We start from the raw sequence: 21,413 nt of genomic DNA on the forward strand, positions 1-21,413 counted from the left end.
GTGGGGATTCAGCCTGCAGAGCCCGTGCTGGGGTGCGGGGAGGGGGGGTCCAGGGACAGGCTGGACTCATCGGCTGCAAGAGAGAGGAGCTCCTTGTCTTCTGCTTCCGAGCCACAAACCTTTTTTCTAAGGCCGCTGGACCTCGTCCCCGGTGTCGGAAAGGCTGGGGGGCTGCGCAGGGCGAGGGAGGAGCCGTGGTTTAGGAGAGGCAGGTGCGGAGCGGGGTCGGGTTTATGCAGTCCCGTAAAAATACGGTATAAACCAAACGCTTCAAAGATCTTCTAATAACTCCCGAAATGAAATGTTTGAAACCGGCCCTTGTAAACTCTTCACCGGCATTTAATTGCCTCGTAAAACAGTATGCTAAAGAAAGTATTAAAGGGTTGTGGGGTTTTTTGCTGCTCTCAGATCAGTTTAACCCTTCGGGGACCTTGTGTCCAGCTGTTTCTCTCCCGCTGCCTAATGAGCAGTTACCACCTTCTTTCTTTGCCTTTCACGATACATCACTGGCTCTGATCCACCAGCCCTCGACCTCTGGGCCTGGCTCAGGTGTGGCACGGGCAGCGGCCGGCGCTGCGAGGACGGCTTCATCTCTGCCTCCCACCCTTGGGATTCCGCCGGCGGGCGCAGGGCTGGGGCTCTTCCCTTTCTAACACGAGGCCCGGCCCTTTCTCGATGCGCTGTTCTGTCCCGAGGCGAATCGAGGAGCCGCGTTCAGATGGTCTGTGCCGAGGAAAAGCTTGGCTAATTTACAGACCTCCCCAAATCCCCGCTGGGGCCCGGAGCAGCAATCCTCCGTGCGCGTAATTGGCAGCTGGTGCGTGGGGAGCGATGGTGCAGCTGAGATAACTGCAGCTGTACCCGTCGATACGAGGGGGAGCCGGGCACCGGCCCCCGCCCCCGAGGCCCCTCATGTCCCCACGCTGCCGGTTTTGCTGCCGAAAGCACCGACGGGAGCCGACACGCAGCCCCTTGGTCGGAAGCTCGCCCCGTGCTGCGGGCAGGCAGGCAGGCAGCGCCGGCTGGCTCTCCCCTCCGAGGGGCAAACGCTTTCTTTACTTTCTTTACTCAGACATTTTTGATGCGTCCACGAGTGGAAGCCTGTTTTGAGAAAGTCGGAGTGATTTCGTGCGAGTTTTCCCTCGCTGAGGTTTTGTCACCCACCCTTTTGCGCTGCCGAGGGCTCGCCTTGCCCTTGGGTTGTAATCGAGGCCGACCGGGAGCCTCTGGCCACCCCGTTCTGGGCAGGCCCTACCAGACCCCACCATCCTGATGGTTGGACTAGATGATCTTCAAGGTCTTTTCCAACCTAAATGATTCTGTGATCCTGCTCCTCCTCCCTGAAGTCCAAGGGAAGCCGTGCAGCCTCTCCGGGATTGTCACCGCTAGTTCAAACCCCTCCGGAGGGGATTAAAATCTGAATTAAAATCTGGCCTGAGCAGGAAAGATCCCACAAAGCTGGGGGGGGGGGGGGGGTACCCAAAAAAAGGCTCGAAATGGCTGATTTGGGTGCAGAGCGGCTCTCTGGCGTTGAGATCACATCAGTCCTGCGGTCACCTGAACGTATAACTCAAACCATATCACCTGTGAGCAGCTTGGAGCTCTTGTAGCTTTAAAAATAGGAGAAAACGTCGCAGGTTTATTGCTAATTTCTCCATTGTCTTTTATGTTCACAGAACGCACAAACCCCATCATTGCTGTTTTCATTTATAGGCGTAGAAAAGCCAAATAGGGAGCTCTAAAAAGCGTGAGGAGTTTGGGAATTGCTGCTGCGTGGTGGGGGGGTGGGGAACCTGAGGGGCAGGTGCTGTGCAGCCGCCGCTCCGTCCCGCCGCAGCCCAGGTCTCTGCCGGGACCCTCCTCGCCTTCCCCCCGCCCCTCGGTCTCTAGAGAAGCCGATTTATAACCAGCCCTGCGTGCACCTGGGCCAGATCAAGGAGATTGAGCTGGGTCACCGGGGGCCTTTCCACAAGGGCACCGTAATGGCTTGGAGCAGATGTGAGCTGCTCGCTCGCTCTGGGCACGGCTCTGGGTTACTGCCCACGTGTGAATAGCTGCCGCTCCTGCAGCCCTGCGAGCTCAAAGGATGGCGACCGCCGACTTAATGAACACAATTTCACCCGCAGCCCCAGGAGGTTGTAAATGAGCCAGTATCTGGAGATGTTGGCAAATCCCCTGCCGCGGTTTTCCGACTTGCCCCCGCTTTATTTGCTCTGCCTGAGAGACTGCGGGTTTTTTGTTGGTTTTTTTTTTTTTTTTCCTCAGATGGCTTTTTCTTCTCTTGCAGCGAGAACGAGGCGTTGTGGAGGGAAGTAGCCAGCTTGAGGCAGAAGCACGCTCAGCAGCAGAAAGTTGTCAATAAGGTAAATCCCGACCCTCCGGACGGACGGATTGGCACACGCTCGTGCTCGTGGTGGCGAGGCTGGGCGCTCGCCGGACCGGTGGGATGCAGCGGCGTTAATTCCGTTCAAGAGTAATTTTAATCACCGTGTTTTCTTCCTGTTACGCTTCTGGAAATCCAACGGGGAGAGGCTAAATTTGGGCTGGCTGCTGTCTAATGGCCTCAAGCTGCGCCAGGGCAGGGTCAGACTGGCTCTTAGGAAGGATTTCTTTGCAGAAGGGGTTGTTGGGCGTTGGAATGGGCTGCCCAGGGCAGGGGGGGAGTCCCCATCCCTGGAGGGGTTGAAGAGTCGGGCTGACCCAGCGCTGAGGGATCTGGTGGAGTTGGGAACGGTCAGAGTGAGGTTCATGGTTGGACTGGAGGAGCTTCGAGGGCTTTTCCAACCCCGATGATTCTGGGGTTCTGTAGAGGTTTCACCCCCAGCCATCACCTTTGTGCTTAGGGTTGCCGTCAGCGCCGCCACGTCCCCGGTGCCCAGCTCTGGCTCCGCTCAGAGCACAGACCGCTCCCACAACTATTTCTGTCCGGGTCCCACACACACCGTAACAGCTTTTCTTTTTTTTCCTCACAGCTTATCCAGTTTTTGATTTCATTGGTGCAATCCAACCGTATTCTTGGGGTGAAGAGGAAGATGTAAGTCTGCATTTCTACATCCAGAATAAAGATTCCCTGTCTGAGAGAATAAAGAGAGGATCAGCAGAGTGGGTCCCCCAGATCTCTGTCTCCTGTAGCAGCCTTGCCAGTGGGGTAGGACTGGACAGCGGGATCACTGGGATCATGTGAGCCTTCCAGTACTTGCTCCAGCCAAAACCAGTTAACGCTGCTATGCAACTCGTACCGAGAGGGGTTTGTGCCCGGGACACAGGAGCCCGTGCGGAACCGTAGCTAACCTGCGCGAAACCGCCGCGGCCCCTCGGCAGCGCCCGCAGGGAGGGCCGGGCTCCTGCGCTGCTGAAACGGCCCCTGGGCACCGCCGGGGTGTTTCCTTGGGCCATCCCGAGCGGCCTCCTGTCGTCACAGGCTGCTGTGACACCGTCACAAAGGAATCACACCCGTCCCCACCTGTGCTGGGGGTTGGATTGCCCCTTGCTGGTTGGTCTGGATGACCATTCAGTGCTCTCAGCGGTTAAGAACGTTCCCAGGTTAATTTGCTTTCGACCAATTAATAGTTACTCGGTTTTGTCCCACTGTAGCACAACTCCTTTTCCCTCCTCAGCCTTTACAGATGGTTCTCCTGTTGTTTCTCCCCTGACCCTGTGCTAGGCTGAGCGGGCCCTGCTCTTCCAGTCTCATCCTGTGGGATGAGCTTCTCCTCCACCCCATTTTTTACACTTGTTCACGTACGAACCGGGAGATGCTCAGCCGTGTGCCTGTTCTTGCCCCGTGTTGCCTGTCGAACCGCAAGGCTGTCCTTTGTGTTTGAACAGTGCCCAGCAGCACCATATGGCAGACAACACCACAGCAGGCTCGATTATTATTAATGAACATAGTGGTTTATACGGTGATAATGTCCAAGACATGCTGAAATGATTTATCTTGTGAGGAGAAAGGGCTTCTCCACAGTACTCAAGTACTTGAAAAGGGCCACAGAAGTGGCTGTGTCACAGCTGACCACCCGTAATCCATCTTTGGAGCAGTTGGCCGTGGAGAAGCGAAGCCAAGCAGAGCGCTGACAATACAGGCCTGCGGGAGGAGGTGACCAGGGACTCTGAACTCTGAGGCCTCAGTTTTTCCATTTCTGCTCAACAGACCTGCCCAGCGTAGCCCAGGGGCCGGTCATGGGGGCTGGTTGTGTCCTCTGTGTCATGGGGCTCCCTGCTCTGCTCCGCTGACGCAGCCACCCCCGTGGCCGCTTGCCCCTCCGGGACCCCCAGACCTGCTTGGGGTGGGGGCAAGTACCCGGTTCTGGGGTTTAGGGGGTGGGGGGGTGGATTCTGCAGGGTCAGGGGAGAGGTGGTGCCCGAGACCTGGTGCCGGCGGTAACTCTGGTGGTGTTTGGGAATTTTTTCGCAGCCCCCTGATGTTGAACGACAACAGTTCAGCACATTCCATGCCGAAATACAGCCGCCAGTACTCCCTGGAGCACGTCCACGGCGCATCCCCCTACGCAGTAAGTACGCCGGGCGCGCCGGGCCTGGGAGCGGGGCGACGGGGGATGCGGCTTCGCGGGGATTTGGCTCTTCTCCAGCTGGTCTTGCCTTTGTACAACCCTTCGCTCGCAGCCTCTTTTGTTTGGTTTGGCAAAAGATTCGAAGGTGGCAGCTGCGTTCTAGCTCGGCCAATGGGGAGAGAGGGCTGTTCGCTGGTAATTCGCCCCCATAGTGGCGCCGGGGCGGAGGATTTGGCCTCGGGGTTGTCTGAATTCCGCTGGAAGCGGCGATGGGTGGAAGTGGTGCCTTCTCGCTTAAGCTTCCATCTGCCAGCTCGGGCCGTGTTTTGGCTTTGCGGCAAACAAAATGCTGTCGGTCAGTCTAAGAAACGTTTGCCTAATTAACATGTGCCCACGTATAATTAGCGTTACTCCCTCCAAAGAAACCTGTCAGCCAGGGGAGGTGGTGCGGGGCAGAGCCTGGCCAAGACACAGACCTGAAGTAGCCAAGACCCAAGCGATGGGGGCGGAATTGTGTCTGTGGAGGTAGGGAGCCAGGCGGGAAGAGCGGAGCGTGCACAGGAGAATCCCCAGGAGAGCAGGTTGGGTGGAGTGGAGCCGCGGGGTGAGAGCAGGCGGGAGCTGTCAGGGTGAAGGGCTGCCCCGCGAGACCTCGTGGGTGCAGAGTCCGGAGGAAACGCCGTCGCAGCTGGATGTGGCTGTGTTCGGCCTCATGACGGTGGGTGAACGTCTCGGCCCCCACGGAGGGTTACAAGGCGGGTGAATCTTGGATTCCCCGAGAGGCCGGGAGTGGTGGAAGGGCCAGTCCCTGCTCTGCAGAGCCACAGCTCAGAGAAACAACGGTGCTGATAACTTTGTTAACTGACAACTTCAGTGAGTGAATGGAGACAATTAGTCAATGATCAACAGATCACCTTCAATCAACTGGTAACCTTTGATCAACCGATAACCTTTGATCAACTGGTAACCTTCAATCAACTGGTAACCTTCGATCAACTGGTAACCTTCAATCAACTGGTAACCTTTGATCAACTGGTAACCTTTGATCAACTGATAACCTTTGATCAACCGGTAACCTTCGATCAACCGATAACCTTCGATCAACTGATAACCTTCGATCAACCGATAACCTTTGATCAACCAGTAACCTTCGATCAACTGATAACCTTCGATCAACTGATAACCTTTGATCAACTGGTAACCTTCGATCAACTGGTAACCTTCGATCAACTGATAACCTTCGATCAACCAGTAACCTTCGATCAACTGATAACCTTTGATCAACCGGTAACCTTCGATCAACTGGTAACCTTTGATCAACTGGTAACCTTTGATCAACCGGTAACCTTTGATCAACTGGTAACCTTCGATCAACCGGTAACCTTCCAAGAGTGAATAAAGGCACTTTGACAATGAGACAATTTTCCTAACAACACATCAACGATCACCTGATCGCACAAAACTTATATACGTGAATATATGTAAGAGAGAGCAGAAAGAAGAAAGAGGAAAGAGGGGAGGGGTAGGAAAAGGGGAACCCCCACCCCTGAATCCCACGGTGTTGTAGAGTAACAAGCTCGGTCCATAGGTGTTGGGTCGACAAAGACACACATGGGGTGTTGCCTTTATATCATCTTTCCTATGCCTGCATCATGGCTTGTTCCAGAAGGTTCTTGGTGGCTTGTCCCCACGCAGTGAGGCGAGTTCTGTCTGTGGGCACTGACGGGAGGGAGGGAGGGGGAGAGAAATGGCCCATCACCCCCCTCCGCAGAGCTCGCTCCGCTTCCCCCCCGCAGCGTGTCCTGCTCGAATTGTTTTGAGGTTTCCTCTTCTCTTCATGAGCAGTTTGTTTGTTTTTTTATGAGCGGTTTGTGACAGCGAATGTTGTCCGTGTCCCACTGCCTCGCTCCAGGATGTGGCCTTGGGGACACGCTGACACGTTCTGGGAGTCCGTAAATGTGCCCTTGGGCTGGCCTTCAGATTGCTGCTGGTTCCCAGGGAATCCTGCGGTTTCGTCTACACTCCCACCCTTCTGGTGCACTGTTTGATGTGCTGCTTCCCACGGCAAATGAACACAAGGAGTCTCTTCCAAACCCTTAATCCTGGCCTGGAATCCTCTTTCAGACAAGCTCCCTGTGTGTGTTGAGTTTGCTTGGCCTCGAAAGCCAGCAGAGGGCGGTGGGGTTGCTTATGCTCTATCTCCCTTCTGACCCGAGAGCTGCAGCGTGCCTGCACATATACCCTGTGTCAGACACGGTGCTTTGAACGCCTTCGAGCCGCGCGGGTCTCACGCTGTGGGCTCTGACGTTCGGCGAGGGCTGGAGGCCTCGTCCCGTGCCCTGAGGGCTGCAAAACTGCGCTCGTGGCACTCTCGGAGGGCTGCCTGGCTCCGCACTTACCGCCGGTCTCTCTTTGCTTTTAATCGCCTCAGGCCGATGCTGACCCACGCAATTTGCTGCCCCTCGATGAGTGGGTTCAGTTTTGGGCCCCTCACTCCAAAAAGGCCCTTGAATGACTCGAGCGTGTCCAGAGAAGGGCAACGGAGCTGGTGCAGGGTCTGGAGCACAGGTGTGATGGGGAGCGGCTGAGGGAAGTGGGGGGGTTTAGTGTGGAGAAGAGGAGGCTGAGGGGAGACCTCCTGGCCCTCTGCAACTGCCTGAAAGGAGGGTGCAGAGAGGGGGGATGAGTCTCTTGAGCCAAGGAACCAGCGGCAGGCCAAGAGGGAATGGCCTCAAGCTGCGGCAGGGCAGGGTCAGACTGGCTCTTAGGAAGGATTTCTTTGCAGAAGGGGTTGTTGGGCGTTGGAATGGGCTGCCCAGGGCAGGGGGGGAGTCCCCATCCCTGGAGGGGTTGAAGAGTCGGGTTGACCCAGCGCTGAGGGATCTGGTGGAGTTGGGAACGGTCAGGGTGAGGTTCATGGTTGGACTGGAGGAGCTTCAAGGGCTTTTCCAACCCGGATGATTCTGGGATTCTGTCTTGACATGGCTGTTTTCATTTTAGGTGCTCTGTTTGATCTGGTTCCCATCGGCATGTGCTCTGGGAAACTGCCCCACTTAAATTCGGGGTGTCTCTCTCAGGCTGTGACACCCCTGGTCTGGGAAAGCCAGCTGGTGTTTTCTGGCCAAAGCCGTTGTGTGAATCTTCTTTATACTGAGCCTCTGGCAGTGCCGTAGCCCAGGGGCGAGGCTTTCCAGCTGGGAGGTAGCTAAGCCTTCACATGGCCTGTGCGGAGCAAAATAAAAGCTGTCCCCAATTCCAAGGTACAGTCCTGCCGCAGGGACGGCAGATTCCAGCCTCTGGCCCCTGACATGGGGCTGCCCTGGTGTGCCGAGGTGAGCTGAGGAATTTTTGAGCAGAGAACCAAAATAGCGAAGCCCCATTAAAGAGCTCTCCTGCAGTTCGACCACCCTCCGCGGAAGCTCCTCTGTTCCCGTTCCAGCTCCCGTCCGACCCTGTGATCTCTTTTTTAAAAGGGCCTTTATTCTTGCACGCAGCAAATACTTAACACAGAACCACCGGGAGCTCTTCCAGGTATTACCGGATTGTCCCAATTATGGGAAACGCAGGTGGTCATCCTTTCTTGTACTTAAGTGTTTATGATTTTCAGCTCCGAACAGAACTGAAAAAATGATAGTTGGGTGATTTTTCAGAGCGAGCTGCCAACGAGTAGGCTGGATCCTGACACTGCCGCAGCCCCTGGTTTGACAGTGAAAAAAAACTTTGTGTTTTCACAAGAAGAGTGTTACCGTGGCGTAAGGGCTTAGTGGGGGTGAGGCCTGGGTAGTCCTGACCTTGCCATAGCTGAGCTCAGCGCTGCTCACCGGGACTTGATCTCACATCAGTGCCGCCAGGCAGCAGCTCGCCCCGTGCCCCCTGGGCTGTGCAACTGCTGCTGCATCATCGTGCCCTTTGCGGCTCGAGAACGCGGCCTCGGGCTCGCAGAAACGATAAAGAGCCCAGAAGTCACGGTGTGGAACAGGGCACGGGGCTGTGTTTGAAGGACAGCGCGCTGCCTGCACACTCCTCGGCGCCCGTGGGGTTTTAGAAAAGCTCCAGGTGAGCGGCTGCCCCTTTCCTCAACGTGTCGGCGAGCCTGGCGCCAGGCAGAAACGCTCCCGCGCGCGGGACGGATCCGGCACGGCCCCGCCAGGCTCGAGCAGACAGAGCCGGGGGTCCCGCGTGGCTGCTGAGCGTCTCCGCGTGGCCCTGTGGAAGCAGTTGGGGTGATTTTTTAATATTTTTTTTAATAACGAGGGAGGTGAGGGGCCGCGTCTGCGCTGTGCTAAGTGGTGATGAAGAAGGGTCCGGCAGCGTGGTCCTGGCAGACCTTAGAGGGGAGACAGTCACGTCGTTATCTGCCCCTAGGGACGGGACGGGGGGTCCTCCACATCCCGACGGGCTTTCGGACACTCCCAGCTGCATCTTCTCATCTGGAGCTTCCTTGTGTCCTGCACTGAGAAATGCTGATACGCAAAGAAGAGAGGGGATTCGGGTTCACTCAAATGTCTCCATTAATTTGCTCCTTAACGAGATCGATAGCAAAATTGGTCGATAGCAGCCATTTCGTGTGCTGTGACAGCGTAGAAATCTCTGTATTTCTTATCTCTGTACGTCCCAGTCATATGAATTTCAACTCCCATTTAAAAGAATGGAGTCTTACTAGAAGGGGTAACCTGAAAATCTGGGTTTCTAAAAGCCCAGGTCTGAATGATCCAGAAAAAGAAACCACCATTTTTACTTTTTAAGTTCCATTATTTCCAAGAAAATGAAGTTTACAGGACAGAAGTCTGATTTTTTTTTTAAATTCCGCCCCCCACCCCCCCAGTAGGGTTGGGTTGGGAGCCGTGTGTCTCTAGGCATCGCTCAGAGCCCCGCCTTGCCTTCCTCCTGGGGAGGCTCAGCCTTCGGGGCTGTTCCGAGGGGCCTCCTCCCGCTCCGTCTCCCGTTGGCGGAATGGGGTCCGGTACGTGCCCAGTGCTTCACACCGCGAATGCTCTGATTGTCATTTCAGGCTTCTTCCCCAGCATACAGCGGCTCCAACCTCTACTCCCCGGATTCTTCAGCCAACTCTGGTCCCATTATCTCCGACGTGACCGAGCTAGCCCAGTCCAGCCCTTCCGCATCTCCCAGCGGCAGTCTCGATGAAAGGTAAGCCGTCGCTCTCATAAAATCCGACGCCGCCTGCGTATGAGAATGTGTTTCCCAATGAGCTGAGCGGTCAAACACCACAAGAACGAGTCTCTTCAGTTAAAAACCCCCCGTGAGCTGGAAAACAGCACAGCCCTTGGTACTGGGGACGTTCAGGGTGTTTGACCTCAACACTGCTCACCTCAGCGGGGCTCTGTGGAAAGTCAGACCTGTCCCTCCGGGATAGTCTTGCTCAGGATGCTGCCACCTCAGCACATTTTTGCTTGGTTGGTTGGTTTTGTAATGCTTTAATTCTTTCTTCCAAACTCTGCCTCCCCTGTCTAGAGTGAGCCAGGCTGGGGCGGGTCACACTTTGGTTTGCACAAGGAAATTGTCCTCGTTGGCTCCATCTCAGTCAGAGAGGGACCTGGGGGGGATTGATAATGAGCCAGCAGTGTGCCCAGGTGGCCAATGAGGCCAATGGCATCCTGGCTGGTATCAGCACTAGCGTGGCCAGCAGGGACAGGGAAGGGATCTGACCCCTGTGCTGGGCACTGGTGAGGCCGCACCTCAATGAGTGGGTTCAGTTTTGGGCCCCTCACTCCAAAAAGGCCCTTGAATGACTCGAGCGTGTCCAGAGAAGGGCAACGGAGCTGGTGCAGGGTCTGGAGCACAGGTGTGATGGGGAGCGGCTGAGGGAACTGGGGGGGTTTAGTGTGGAGAAGAGGAGGCTGAGGGGAGACCTCCTGGCCCTCTGCAACTGCCTGAGAGGAGGGTGCAGAGAGGGGGGATGAGTCTCTTGAGCCAAGGAACCAGCGGCAGGCCAAGAGGGAATGGCCTCAAGCTGCGCCAGGGCAGGGTCAGACTGGCTCTTAGGAAGGATTTCTTTGCAGAAGGGGTTGTTGGGCGTTGGAATGGGCTGCCCAGGGCAGGGGGGGAGTCCCCATCCCTGGAGGGGTTGAAGAGTCGGGTTGACCCAGCGCTGAGGGATCTGGTGGAGTTGGGAACGGTCAGGGTGAGGTTCATGGTTGGACTGGAGGAGCTTCGAGGGCTTTTCCAACCCGGATGATTCTGGGATTCTGTCCCATGAAACAACCACCGTCCTGGGCGCAGGGTTAGCTTTGCCCTGCACAGAGGAGGAGGTGCAGTGGCAGCTTCATTCCCCAGTAACAGATGATAACCATGACAGCTCTGTCCCAAACACCGCGGGCGGAGAGACTGAGGATCTTGTAGCAAACACAGGTCAGCCAGCGCCCAGCAGCAGCGTTTTCAGCTCAGGCCTAGCAGAGGGGGGAGCTGCCCGTAGGTTGTGCCCACCCTGTTCTGCAGTGGCGAAAGCCCCTCGCTGCGGCAGTGCAGCCCCCAGCAGCTCACGAGCTTTCTGAGCCTCCCCAGGCAAGAAGGGCCCATCTTTCCTCAGCACCTTGTGGTCTCCCGATCCCTTTTTTTCTTCCTCTTTAATAGGTTATTCCTGGCACTGGCGCTTCCCCTGAGGTGCTGAATCACCCACAAATGCCATTTATTGCCTTTAATACCCTCTGCCAGGAACACTCGCTCTTAAATATAGACCATATGTTTGCTTAATGGCCCTTTTCTCTGTCCTTTTGTAGTTGCTGTCCTTTGCAGTAGGACTAATTGCACCTCTTACACCCCCAAATCAGCGAGTTTGGGCGGTAAAATTAGGGCTGACCAAAGAAGCCATCCTCCCTGCCCATAAAAACAGTCCATCTGAAAACGCCCGGGTGCTGACGTGAAAGGTCGATCGCAGGCTCTGTCTGCACAAAGGCGTCGCTCCGCCGACCTCGCGGGAGCAGTTCCACCACCGCAGCCCCTGCTCTGGCCTCTCCACAGCCACTGTGGGAAAGGGCATCATTGCTGTGCCGCTTCTGTGCTAGTTAGGCTACGTCCACATCAAACGCTCTATTGTTTTAACTAGGCAGGTGAAGGAAAATCCCACCCTCCTTGCCAGAACTTCACACGCACAGAGCTGGCTGCGGGGCGCGTCCTGGGCTGAGCAGCCCCACAGACCTGCAGGAACAGGGAATACGCTGCGGTGGCAGAAACAGCGCACGAGGGTGATGTGTCAGGGGAGATGGTTAGGGTCAGAATCAGGACTGTTTAGGTGCTCGATTGGGTCAGAATCAGGACTGTTTAGGTGCTCGATTTTGGTCAGAATCAGAACTGTTTAGGTGCTCGTTCAGCCTCCTCTTTGTAGCTGACTTTGAGGCTTTGCATGTGAAAAGGGAACAGCAGTCAGAAGGAGTTTTTTGCCCCGTTGTGTGGAAGCAGACCTTAGAAATGTGTTAGCGTGAGATTGTTACCAGTTTTCTTTCTCTCAGGAGTAGCCCCTTGGTCCGTATCAAAGAAGAACCCCCTAGTCCCACCTGCAGCCCCAAGATAGAGGAGGCCAGCCCAGGCAACCCTCCTGCTGTTGAAACTCTTCTGTCCCCCTCCACGTTCATTGACTCCATCCTGCAGGAGAACAAGCCCAGCACCACGACCGCTGCAGCCGGCGACAGCACCCCGCAGCCTCAGCCCCAGGAAAAGTGCCTCAGCGTTGCCTGCCTCGACAAGTAAGTGCCGTGCCCAGCCTGGCTGAGCTCAGGCCTTGCCACAGCCATCCCACCGCTCTGTTGTTAAGCTTTGAGAGGATGTTAAGCCAGCGCTGGACGCAGGTGGGGTCGTTGGTGCGGCGCGGGGCGCTGAGCGCAGCCCTCCCCGCGAGGGCCAGGGGGGATATTTCTCTCTCCCGTTCCTGTTCTGCTGGGAGCAAGGAATGTTTCCTATCACCTGACCCCCCGCACAGAATTAAACCCCCTTGGGGGGGGTGGATTCTGCTGCAAGGGGCCACGTGAAATGCCAAAATAAGCACGGATAAAAATTACTGTGCTAAATATATCGTTCAAACTGCCAGCTCCTCCAGCGCAGGAATTGAGTCACGGCGAGATCAGCTGTTTCAGCTCGGGCCCAGCACATCCTCGCGGTCTATAAAAGCTTCTGCGCTGTATTTGCAGTCCAGGGGCGGCCGACAGGCACGTGGTGCCGGCAGCAGCTTCCCAAATTGCTCGCTGGAAGCTTTGATTCCAGTGGGTTTTACCCGCAGGTGAGACTTGGAACCGCTGTGGGCAGCGTTTCTCCGTGAGCCTGCTCCGACAGCGTGCACCGTAGCGCTGCCCCTACACCGTCCTCTGCTTTTACCCAGCCCAGCTGCCCCCCAAATCAATAAGGGAGGAAGTTTTGCATTAAACTGGCCTTTGCCCACCTAGTTCTAGTTGTGAATACGCTCTTCCACTCATCCTCTACTCACTAGGACACAGCTTGCGTCAAGCGTAGGCTGGGCTCGGCGGGTGGCAGGCTGGACTCGGAGGGCAGTTTTTTATTAGGGAGCAGACGCGCAGTCTTATGTCTTTTATCACCACACAGTGCTCGCAGACGCAACTGCAAGGGTTGGGATGAAAAACCAGAAAGTGGTTTGTCTGCATCGAGCTGCCAAGAACTTCTCCCCTTGACCACGTTGAGATCTTGGCCGCTTCCCGTGCTCCCTGTGTTCTGGGAGAAACAGTGTTGGAGTTAAGGTCTTCCCTCTGAAAGCCAGGACAGATTTTCTGTTCTTAAAGCATAAAAGCGATTTGAAGAAGACACAGTTAGTTCCAGGGTGCTGGAAGGCAGCCGAGAGCTCTTTTAGCCCGAAGGCTGCTGTGGTCTCCCAGCACACGCGAGCGTGAATTCTGCGTCAGCCACCACTTTTCAGAGCTGTCGTGTCAGAGCTCTGCGTGGAGCAGGGACAAAACCTGGGACAGAAGCCCTTTTCCTTTAACGTTACGCAGGGAGTGCGGCGCGAGTGCGGGGGCTGCCCCTGCGGCCCGTCAGCAGCGCGGTGGAGCGGGCGCTGCTGCCTTTACACCTCGCGGACGCGGAGCAGGAGATGCCTGCTCGCTCCTTCCTCCTGGCCTTGGAGATGTTTGTAGCTTCCCCTATTTATAGACGCGTCCAGGGCGCTGCAATCCATCTCACCAATACCTTACAGAGAGACAGATTTTGTTGTACAGCTCGTCACAAGCTGAAACTGGCTGTTTAAAAGGTAATAAAAATGGAAAAAAAAAAAAAAAAAGCACTGCTGAGAGCATCTCTTGAATTATGAAGGGCTCTCGCAGGCTGCGCAGAAGCAGGGAAAGGACACAGAAAACATTTGCCCCTTGCCCCTGCGGAGAGTGAGCTCCATGCTTTTACCCTTTAAAAGGGTTTGTGCTTCCTCCTCTTTCAGTGCTCTCTTGCTCCTGCGTTTTGCAGACAGCACTGCGCTTCTCTCATCTGCTTTAGGGACCTTCCAGAGGGAAGGAATCTGGCCAGGAAGGATTCCCAGCCACGCACTTGTCCTGTCCCCGTCTCGCAGCTCCTAACCCGGCTGCCCCATGAATTTATAAACGAAGAGTTGTAACATATTGTGGCTGACCCCGTGGGCACGCGGCGCTAGACAAGAGTGGAACTGTTTAACACAAAATCTGTCCCTGCCCCGGGGAATTTGAAGGCAAAGTGTAAATAATAAAAGGAAGCCCCGGCCCCGGCTCCTCGCTGGGTTGGGATGGTATTAGCTTTGTGCCTCAGCTTCTCCACCTGCAGTTTTGGTCCTTGGGGTTGCTGGACACTGTGAATCCTGTTACAGCAGAGGAGGAGGGGGGTGTTCCCAGCAGGCCACGGCCTCGGCTGCTTCCCGACGGCCCTGGAGCGACCTCGTGGCTGCTGGAGCGGAGCAGCACTGGAAGGCTGCGGGGAAACCTTCCTGCGGCCTCTCAGTGCTTAAAAGGGGCTGGTAGGAAAGGTGGGGACAGACTTTTTAGTAGAGCCTGGAGCGATGAGACAAGGGGTGATGGTTCTGAACTCAGAGGGGAGATTCAGCCTAGATCTAAGGAATTAATTTTATACTTGGAGGGTGGTGAGGCACTGGACCAGGTCGCCCAGCGAGGGGGTCGATGCCCCGTCCCTGGGAACGTTCAAGGTCAGGTGGAACAGGGCTCTGAGCGACCTGAGCTGGTCGCAGATGTCCCTGCCCGTGGTGGGGGGTGGGACTGGATGACCTTGAAGGGTCCCTCCCACCCCAAACCCTTCGCTGAGTCGATGCCTCTTGACCAGCTGTAGGTGCCCGGCGGGAAGCGGAGCGAGCAGAGCACAAACTGGGGAGATGCTGAGCGGGCAGCGAGGATGGCTGGCTGACGGAAGCGCTGGCAGCAGCGGCTCTGAATGGGCAGCACGCTGCTCGTCACATCCCCGGCAGCGCCCGCGCCGCGGCCTCTCCCTGCACCCCGCCCCACGCTCAGAGCTCGGCGCTTGCTCCTCGGCCTTTGGAGCCGGACAGGCCGCGTGTCAGAGGACGCGGCGCAGCGCCCTTTCTCTGTTAAATCCCCAGGAATCCACTCGTTGCGTTGAGAGGCGGGTAATAAGGGAGGCGTTTACTGATGGTGGGTGACTTCACAGTATGTCTGGGGTGCCCAAGCGCTGCTGGCTTGACCCCGGCGCTCGCAGCCTGCCACGAAGTGTCAACAATACCTGTTTTTCATCCCATGAAGTGTGTTTCGCTTGTTCTCAAATTTATTGGAGAAGAGCAGCCTGTAAGAGTGCGGGTCACGGCGTGCAGTGCCTCTTTGTGAGCCACGCGGGCTGTTATTTAATCTACAAGACATCCTTTGTCCAGGGGAATTTCATTGGAAATGAGAACGACCTTCGTGTGACCACCAGGGTTTAGCAGCAGGTGACAGTACCGAGATTCTGGCAGTAAAAGGGAATGTTTGCCTGGAAACGCTCACGGGGTGGCCCAAACATTATCCACCCTCCACCCAGGGACCCTCGGGAGCCACTTTACAAGAGCCCAAGCCCATCGCACGCTGACAAACTTTGACGCCCACATTCCTAACGTGATGTAGGTTCTCAGAGAGCAGCGGGCCGCTGGGCCGGCGCCTGCCTTTCCCCAGAGCCTCAGCGCCCCGTCAGCGGTGCCAGCGGCTGCGCTCCCCTGTCAGTGCCGCCCCAGAAGCAGACGCACATCAGGAGTCGTTGGTCTTGCTGAGAAACCTCCAGCTGAGCTTGGCTGTGCTGTAAGAGCCCCGTGCTGTTGTGCTGTGATGACCCCGTGCTGTAACGACCCTGTGCTGCCTCCGCTTGCTTTCGCAGGACTGTTTCCGTGTCTTGTTTTCTGTTGTGAGTCACAATTCTGCCAGCCTGCAGCTGCTTGCCCGCTTCCAAAGCGCCGCAGGGCCGCCCCCCCCAGCACCTTCCGCGCCGCTTGAAGCGCAGGAGCATGTTCTTCCCTTTGAACCTAACAAACATTTCATTCCTTGAAAGTGCCTGGTTGTGAGTCTCTCGAATCTACTACCCTCTTCTGTTTGTATTTTTCAGTTTGACTCGCTCTCCGCAGATGTCAGAGGTCACTCGTCTTTGCCCCAGTTCCTCCTCTTCCTCACTGCATTGCAGATCACAGCAAGGGTCAGCATTTCCCCAGGCGCTGCCGTGGTGGGCAGGGGAGCAGGGGAGCGCTGCGCTGAGCAGGCAGCGGGCCTGACCTTCTGGGTAGTCCGGCAGCGAGGAGAAAGCTCTAAAAATCAGCACAGCGAGGCGCAAACTTCTCGGCCAGCTCAACGCAGCGGCTGCAAATATTGAGCAGCCAGCAGAGGCTAAACTTCTCCTCCTCTAGGGTGGTCTTGGCAGGGAGGGAGGGCAGCCTGTGCCGCTGCTGTCCGTGCTGTACCTGGTTTTGATGAACGGAAACTTCAGCCCTGCGAGCTGCTGCTCGGCCTCTCCTGCCAGCGCAAAACTCACACAGCTCGGTCACCAAAGTGTTGTGTTGGAAAAGCGATGGGAGCTCAGGGCTGAAATGACTTTTCAGATGCGTTTTCCTGTTTTACAATCGTGACAGAACAAGGAAACTTCCCACTGCAAACCCGCCTGCGCCCCAAGATGCTGCTTTAATAAAGCTTTGTTGTAGAAAGAAACATCCCAGATAGGACCGGGTCCGTCCAGGCTGGCAGCCTGTCTCCCACAGAAGCTTAGGGAACACTGAAGTATTGCCCTTAAATACTTTAACCTAATGTAGAGAATAATGCAAAAGGCAAATGTGGTATGTCTTGAGCTAAAACGCATCCTAAATTGGTCTTTCACCCCCACAAAGGTTATGTCCGAGGTGGTGGGTGCAGGAATCGCCGTGGATGGCTCTGGTGGGTCAGGGCCCGGCTCTCCCGCACCCCGAGCCCGTCGCCCAGGCACGGAGGGAGCGCAGGGGGCTGCTTTTTCCTTACGGAAACATGCTCATCGTGGCAAAGCTGCTCTGTCTTCTTGCTTTTAGAAAACAGAACATTTGAAAAGGAAGGAAAAAGGCTCTGTACGTTTTCAGTGCTTTGAATTCAGAGGATGGGGGGTTGCGTGGCACCTGGGAGCGTCTGGTGGCCGGTCGGTTGTTTCTGGGAAGCGACCAGCAGCGTGGGCTTGGCGGGGTCAGGGATGGCAAAGGACAGCTCTGCTCGGGAGCGGAGCCGGGCTGCCACGCCGGGGAGCCGCTCCCTGCCGAAGCGCCGGCTGTGCCGACGGAGAGCTGAGATGTGGGAACCGTGCGCTGGAGCTCGGGAGCTCCGCGGTGGCTCCAGGGCCCTCCTGGGAAGCGTGTTCTGCTTGTGGATCACACTGGCGTGAGCCCTGGTGCTGGGCTTGCAGGCAGCTGCCTGGCCATAAGGCACGGGCAGGGGCGGCAGCAGGCAGCGCCGGAGGCAGATGGAGTTCTCTCATCAGCGCCTGTACCAAAACGTGCCTTTTCCCCAGTAAAAAGCTGCCAGCTCAACTGGCTCCCAGCGCAGGGAGAGGCGGGTCGCTGCTTTCTGCTGCCTCCAGCAGTCACGGCGAGGATCGCACGGCCGGGGCTTCCCAGCGTCCGGGGCCACCGCGGCATCGGGATTCAACACGTCTTTCCACTGGGGACGAGCGGCGGGGACCCACAGAGAGCGGATCTGTGAGCAAGAAGGTGCTATTTTTACTTTGCTGCTTCTCAGACTGTAAAACAGCCCACCCAGAGCGGGACCACCCCATGCGGGCCAACTGCCATCACCTCATCAGGGGGAAACGCAGGCAGCGAGGGTCTCGCGAGAGCCCGTGCTCTGTGGGCCACCCCAGGAGCCCAGGAGCCAGGGATTGTTATTGTGGCTGGTTCGTTAATCTGGCTGGTTTGTTAATCTGGCTGGTTTGTTATCTTGGCTGGTTCGTTAATCTGGCTGGTTTGTTAATCTGGCTGGTTTGTTATCTTGGCTGGTTCGTTAATCTGGCTGGTTCGTTAATCTGGCCCGGGGGAACTCGCCAGGAGGATGTGCTGGGCCTGGGGACGGGCGCTGCGACAGGGAAAGCAGAGCCAGGGCGGGCCCTTTGGGCAGGGTTATTCTTTACCTCTAAAGTGTTTCCAGTGCCCTTTTCCCCTGCGCATCCACGCACCTGGGGCCTTGCAAAGCTCTTCTGCATCAATCCTGTCTCATGCAGCCTGTCCCCGTCACATTTTCTGCGGATTCTGCTGGTAGTTTGCGGGTTACTTGGGACACAGCGATGGGGTGGGACCCTCATGTTGGAGCTCCCTGCCTCTTCCCCGGGTGGATGCAGCACGGTGCTGTGGGGGTGGCACATCCTGCTGCTGGCTCCTCCACTCCCAGAGCGCATGCCCCGCTCTGCCGTGGGCTGTGGGTGTTGGGAGGACTTTTGAGTCTTGGCTTTGAAGAGAAGGCATTGATCTCTCAGCACTGGAGACGTGCTGGGACAGGGAAGGGATCTGACCCCTGTGCTCGGCACTGGTGAGGCCGCCCCTCAATGAGTGGGTTCAGTTTTGGGCCCCTCACTCCAAAAAGGCCCTTGAATGACTCGAGCGTGTCCAGAGAAGGGCAACGGAGCTGGTGCAGGGTCTGGAGCACAGGTGTGATGGGGAGCGGCTGAGGGAACTGGGGGGGTTTAGTGTGGAGAAGAGGAGGCTGAGGGGAGACCTCATGGCCCTCTGCAACTGCCTGAAAGGAGGGTGCAGAGAGGGGGGATGAGTCTCTTGAGCCAAGGAACCAGCGCCAGGACAAGAGGGAATGGCCTCAAGCTGCGGCAGGGCAGGGTCAGACTGGCTCTTAGGAAGGATTTCTTTGCAGAAGGGGTTGTTGGGCGTTGGAATGGGCTGCCCAGGGCAGGGGGGGAGTCCCCATCCCTGGAGGGGTTGAAGAGTCGGGTTGAGCCAGCGCTGAGGGATCTGGTGGAGTTGGGAACGGTCAGGGTGAGGTTCATGGTTGGACTGGAGGAGCTTCGAGGGCTTTTCCAACCGAGAGGATTCTGGGATTCTGTGACATCTCCTCGCCTTCAGCGCCTGCCCTCCTCAAGGGAAGGGAGAGCTCTGGGCCTTCTTCCTCCACACACTCAGCTCAGGCCGCTCCACTGGGGCTGTCGAGCTTTAGGGACAGAAGCAGAGGCCTTACGGAGCCCTTGGCCCCTCCGTCTCAGTGCCTGGAGACACTGGTTCCTCACACTTCAACCCACAGCGCACTTGGAAAGTTAAGGAAAGCCGTGTTGCTCCGGAGAGTCCCTCTCCCTCTTTCTTCCCTGCTCTGTGAGCGTTTTCCATGGCAGCCGTAGCTCAGCGCAGCAGAGCGGGACCTGCGGGGAGCGTTAAACCCGCCAGCAGCGCTGGGAACCAGTCACCAACTACCCATTTCCAGTTCCACATCGAAACCAGCAGCTCAGGGGCCCCTCGTCTCCTGCAAGGAAACAGGGAGACTCGCTTCGGAGGCCCAGAGTTCGTTAGCGGTCTAATCCCAGCGTCACTTTTCGCATGAGCTGGCCTGGACCCTGGCCTGGGCTCTGTCCCCGCAGGGGTGGAAGCACCAGCCTGTCCCAGGTGGGTTTCTGATGGCACCGTGGCTGGGACGGGCCCGTTCCACGCTGTGGGGTCACTGAAAGGGTCTTAAATCCCCCATAGTGTTTCAGGTGCTGGGCAGTGAGGACTTCAGAAGCCATTTAAAAGCCTAAACTTGGATAAGTAATTTATTTGTGGATCTTAGTTCTAAAAAAGAGTTGCAGACCTCTGCAGCTCCCGCTCGCACGCGGGGGAGAGGTAAGGCAGGAATGTGCTGCTGGGCTGCGGCTGCAGCCGGTTTTCCTGTGGCCCCGAGCACAGTATTCCCAGAATGAGGATATTTGTTGCTCTGGCAGGATGCTCATTTGTGCTGTTGGACTTTCTGAGCTGTCAGGGGACCTCGCGGCCGCTTTTCGCTTTCTGCAGCGCTGCCAAAATACTTGATTTTGTCCCCTTCAGGGTGCTGCTGAGGGATGAAGGGGCAAGGTGGGGCGGTTCGGGCCAGGACCTGGAGCTGCCCGTGCTGTGGCCGGGCCCCGAGCGCCGCGGTCGGGTGTTTGCAGCGCTGCGGGGGCCGGGGGTGCTCGGTCTGCCGAAGGGATCTCAGTGGGAAACGCTCCTCTGCAGGGGGCTGGTGCCAGCAGTGCCTGAGGGGGACAAACTCCACCGCAGCAGCTACAGACCCTCCAAGCAGAGAAGGAGCTTCTGGTGTTTTTCTAATCCGTGGGAGAGTGAAAACCGCAGCTTTGCCGTTTGCCTCGTGCTTGTGCACATCTGCCCGTGCCTCTGACATCGTCCTCTTCAGCTCCACGCTCTCCCTGGGCGGGACCTGCACTGCCAGTCCCTTGTCAGCACCTTCCGTGGCCAAAAAGAGCCTTTCTGGGACAGAGGATGTGGTGGATTGAAGGTGGGGCCACACCACAACTGACAACTGCAATAAACTGAACCTGGTACTGCTAATGTTGCCAAATTCAGGGGTTTTTCAGCAGGGCCGTGGGTCAGACCCCAGGCCACCACCAGACCAAACCTTTTGTTCTCCCAGGAGTGCTCACCAAGAGACCCTCGGAGGCTTTTTGGCAGCACCGTGAGGTTTTTGTCGTCCGCTTTTCTTCTGGAGTGTCGTGGACGTGAAGTGCCGCCAGCACCGTGGGACTGGAGAACGCTGCGAGGCCGGTCCCCGCTCCGCCGCTGCAGCCCCGGCTGCCCCGCTGCGCTCGGCGTGACCGCGCTCTGGAGCCCAGGCCCGCAGCCGAGCTCAGGGTCGGTGAAAAGCTTTGCCAGGATTGCTCCTGCTCGGCCGCCCGCCGGGGGCTGCAGCGTCACCCGAGCGACGGAGGAGGGGACAGGCTGTGTCCTCACAGCTGGCCTGGTTTGTTTTAGGGCCTGGTTTGTCTTACAGCCTGGTTTGTCGTAAGGCCTGGTTTGTCTTACGGCCTGGTTTGTCTTTCAGCCTGGTTTATTTTATGGCCTGGTTTGTCTTACAGCCTGGTTTGTCGTAAGGCCTGGTTTGTCGTAAGGCCTGGTTTGTCTTTCAGCCTGGTTTATTTTATGGCCTGGTTTGTCTTAGGGCCTGGTTTGTCTTACAGCCTGGTTTGTCGTAAGGCCTGGTTTGTCGTAAGGCCTGGTTTGTCTTTCAGCCTGGTTTATTTTACGGCCTGGTTTGTCTTAGGGCCTGGTTTATCTTACAGCCTGGTTTATCTTACGGCCTGGCTTGTCTTACGGCCTGGTTTATCTTACAGCCTGTTTTATCTTAGGGCCTGGTCTATCTTATGGTTTGTCATATGACCTGTTTTGTCTTACAGCTTGGTCTATCTTACAGCCTGGTTTGTCTTAGGGTCTGGTTTATCTTACAGCCTGGTTTATCTTATGGCCTAGTTTGTCTTACAGCCTGGTTTATCTTTCAGCCTGGTCTATCTTACAGCCTGATT

At 56.7% G+C, this 21,413-nt stretch overlaps 1 protein-coding gene across 4 annotated transcripts in view; it reads left to right on the forward strand.

Annotated features, from left to right (window-relative positions):
* Positions 1–21,413, forward strand: part of HSF1 (heat shock transcription factor 1) — a 71,785-nt gene that overhangs the window by 44,665 nt on the left and 5,707 nt on the right. For 2 of the 4 annotated variants that reach the window (XM_074825747.1, XM_074825669.1), the window contains exons 5-10: positions 2,288–2,363; positions 2,973–3,034; positions 4,415–4,511; positions 9,523–9,659; positions 11,978–12,211; positions 16,029–16,115. In XM_074825747.1, the coding sequence (XP_074681848.1) occupies positions 2,288–2,363; positions 2,973–3,034; positions 4,415–4,511; positions 9,523–9,659; positions 11,978–12,211; positions 16,029–16,115 (693 nt within the window). The remainder of the gene's footprint in view (positions 1–2,287; positions 2,364–2,972; positions 3,035–4,414; positions 4,512–9,522; positions 9,660–11,977; positions 12,212–16,028; positions 16,116–21,413) is intronic. The other 2 variants (XM_074825899.1, XM_074825827.1) reach the window with 1 other exon arrangement.

Source organism: Strix aluco, chromosome 1 (genome assembly GCF_031877795.1).
Source record: "Strix aluco isolate bStrAlu1 chromosome 1, bStrAlu1.hap1, whole genome shotgun sequence".
Classification (NCBI taxonomy): Eukaryota; Metazoa; Chordata; class Aves; order Strigiformes; family Strigidae; genus Strix; species Strix aluco.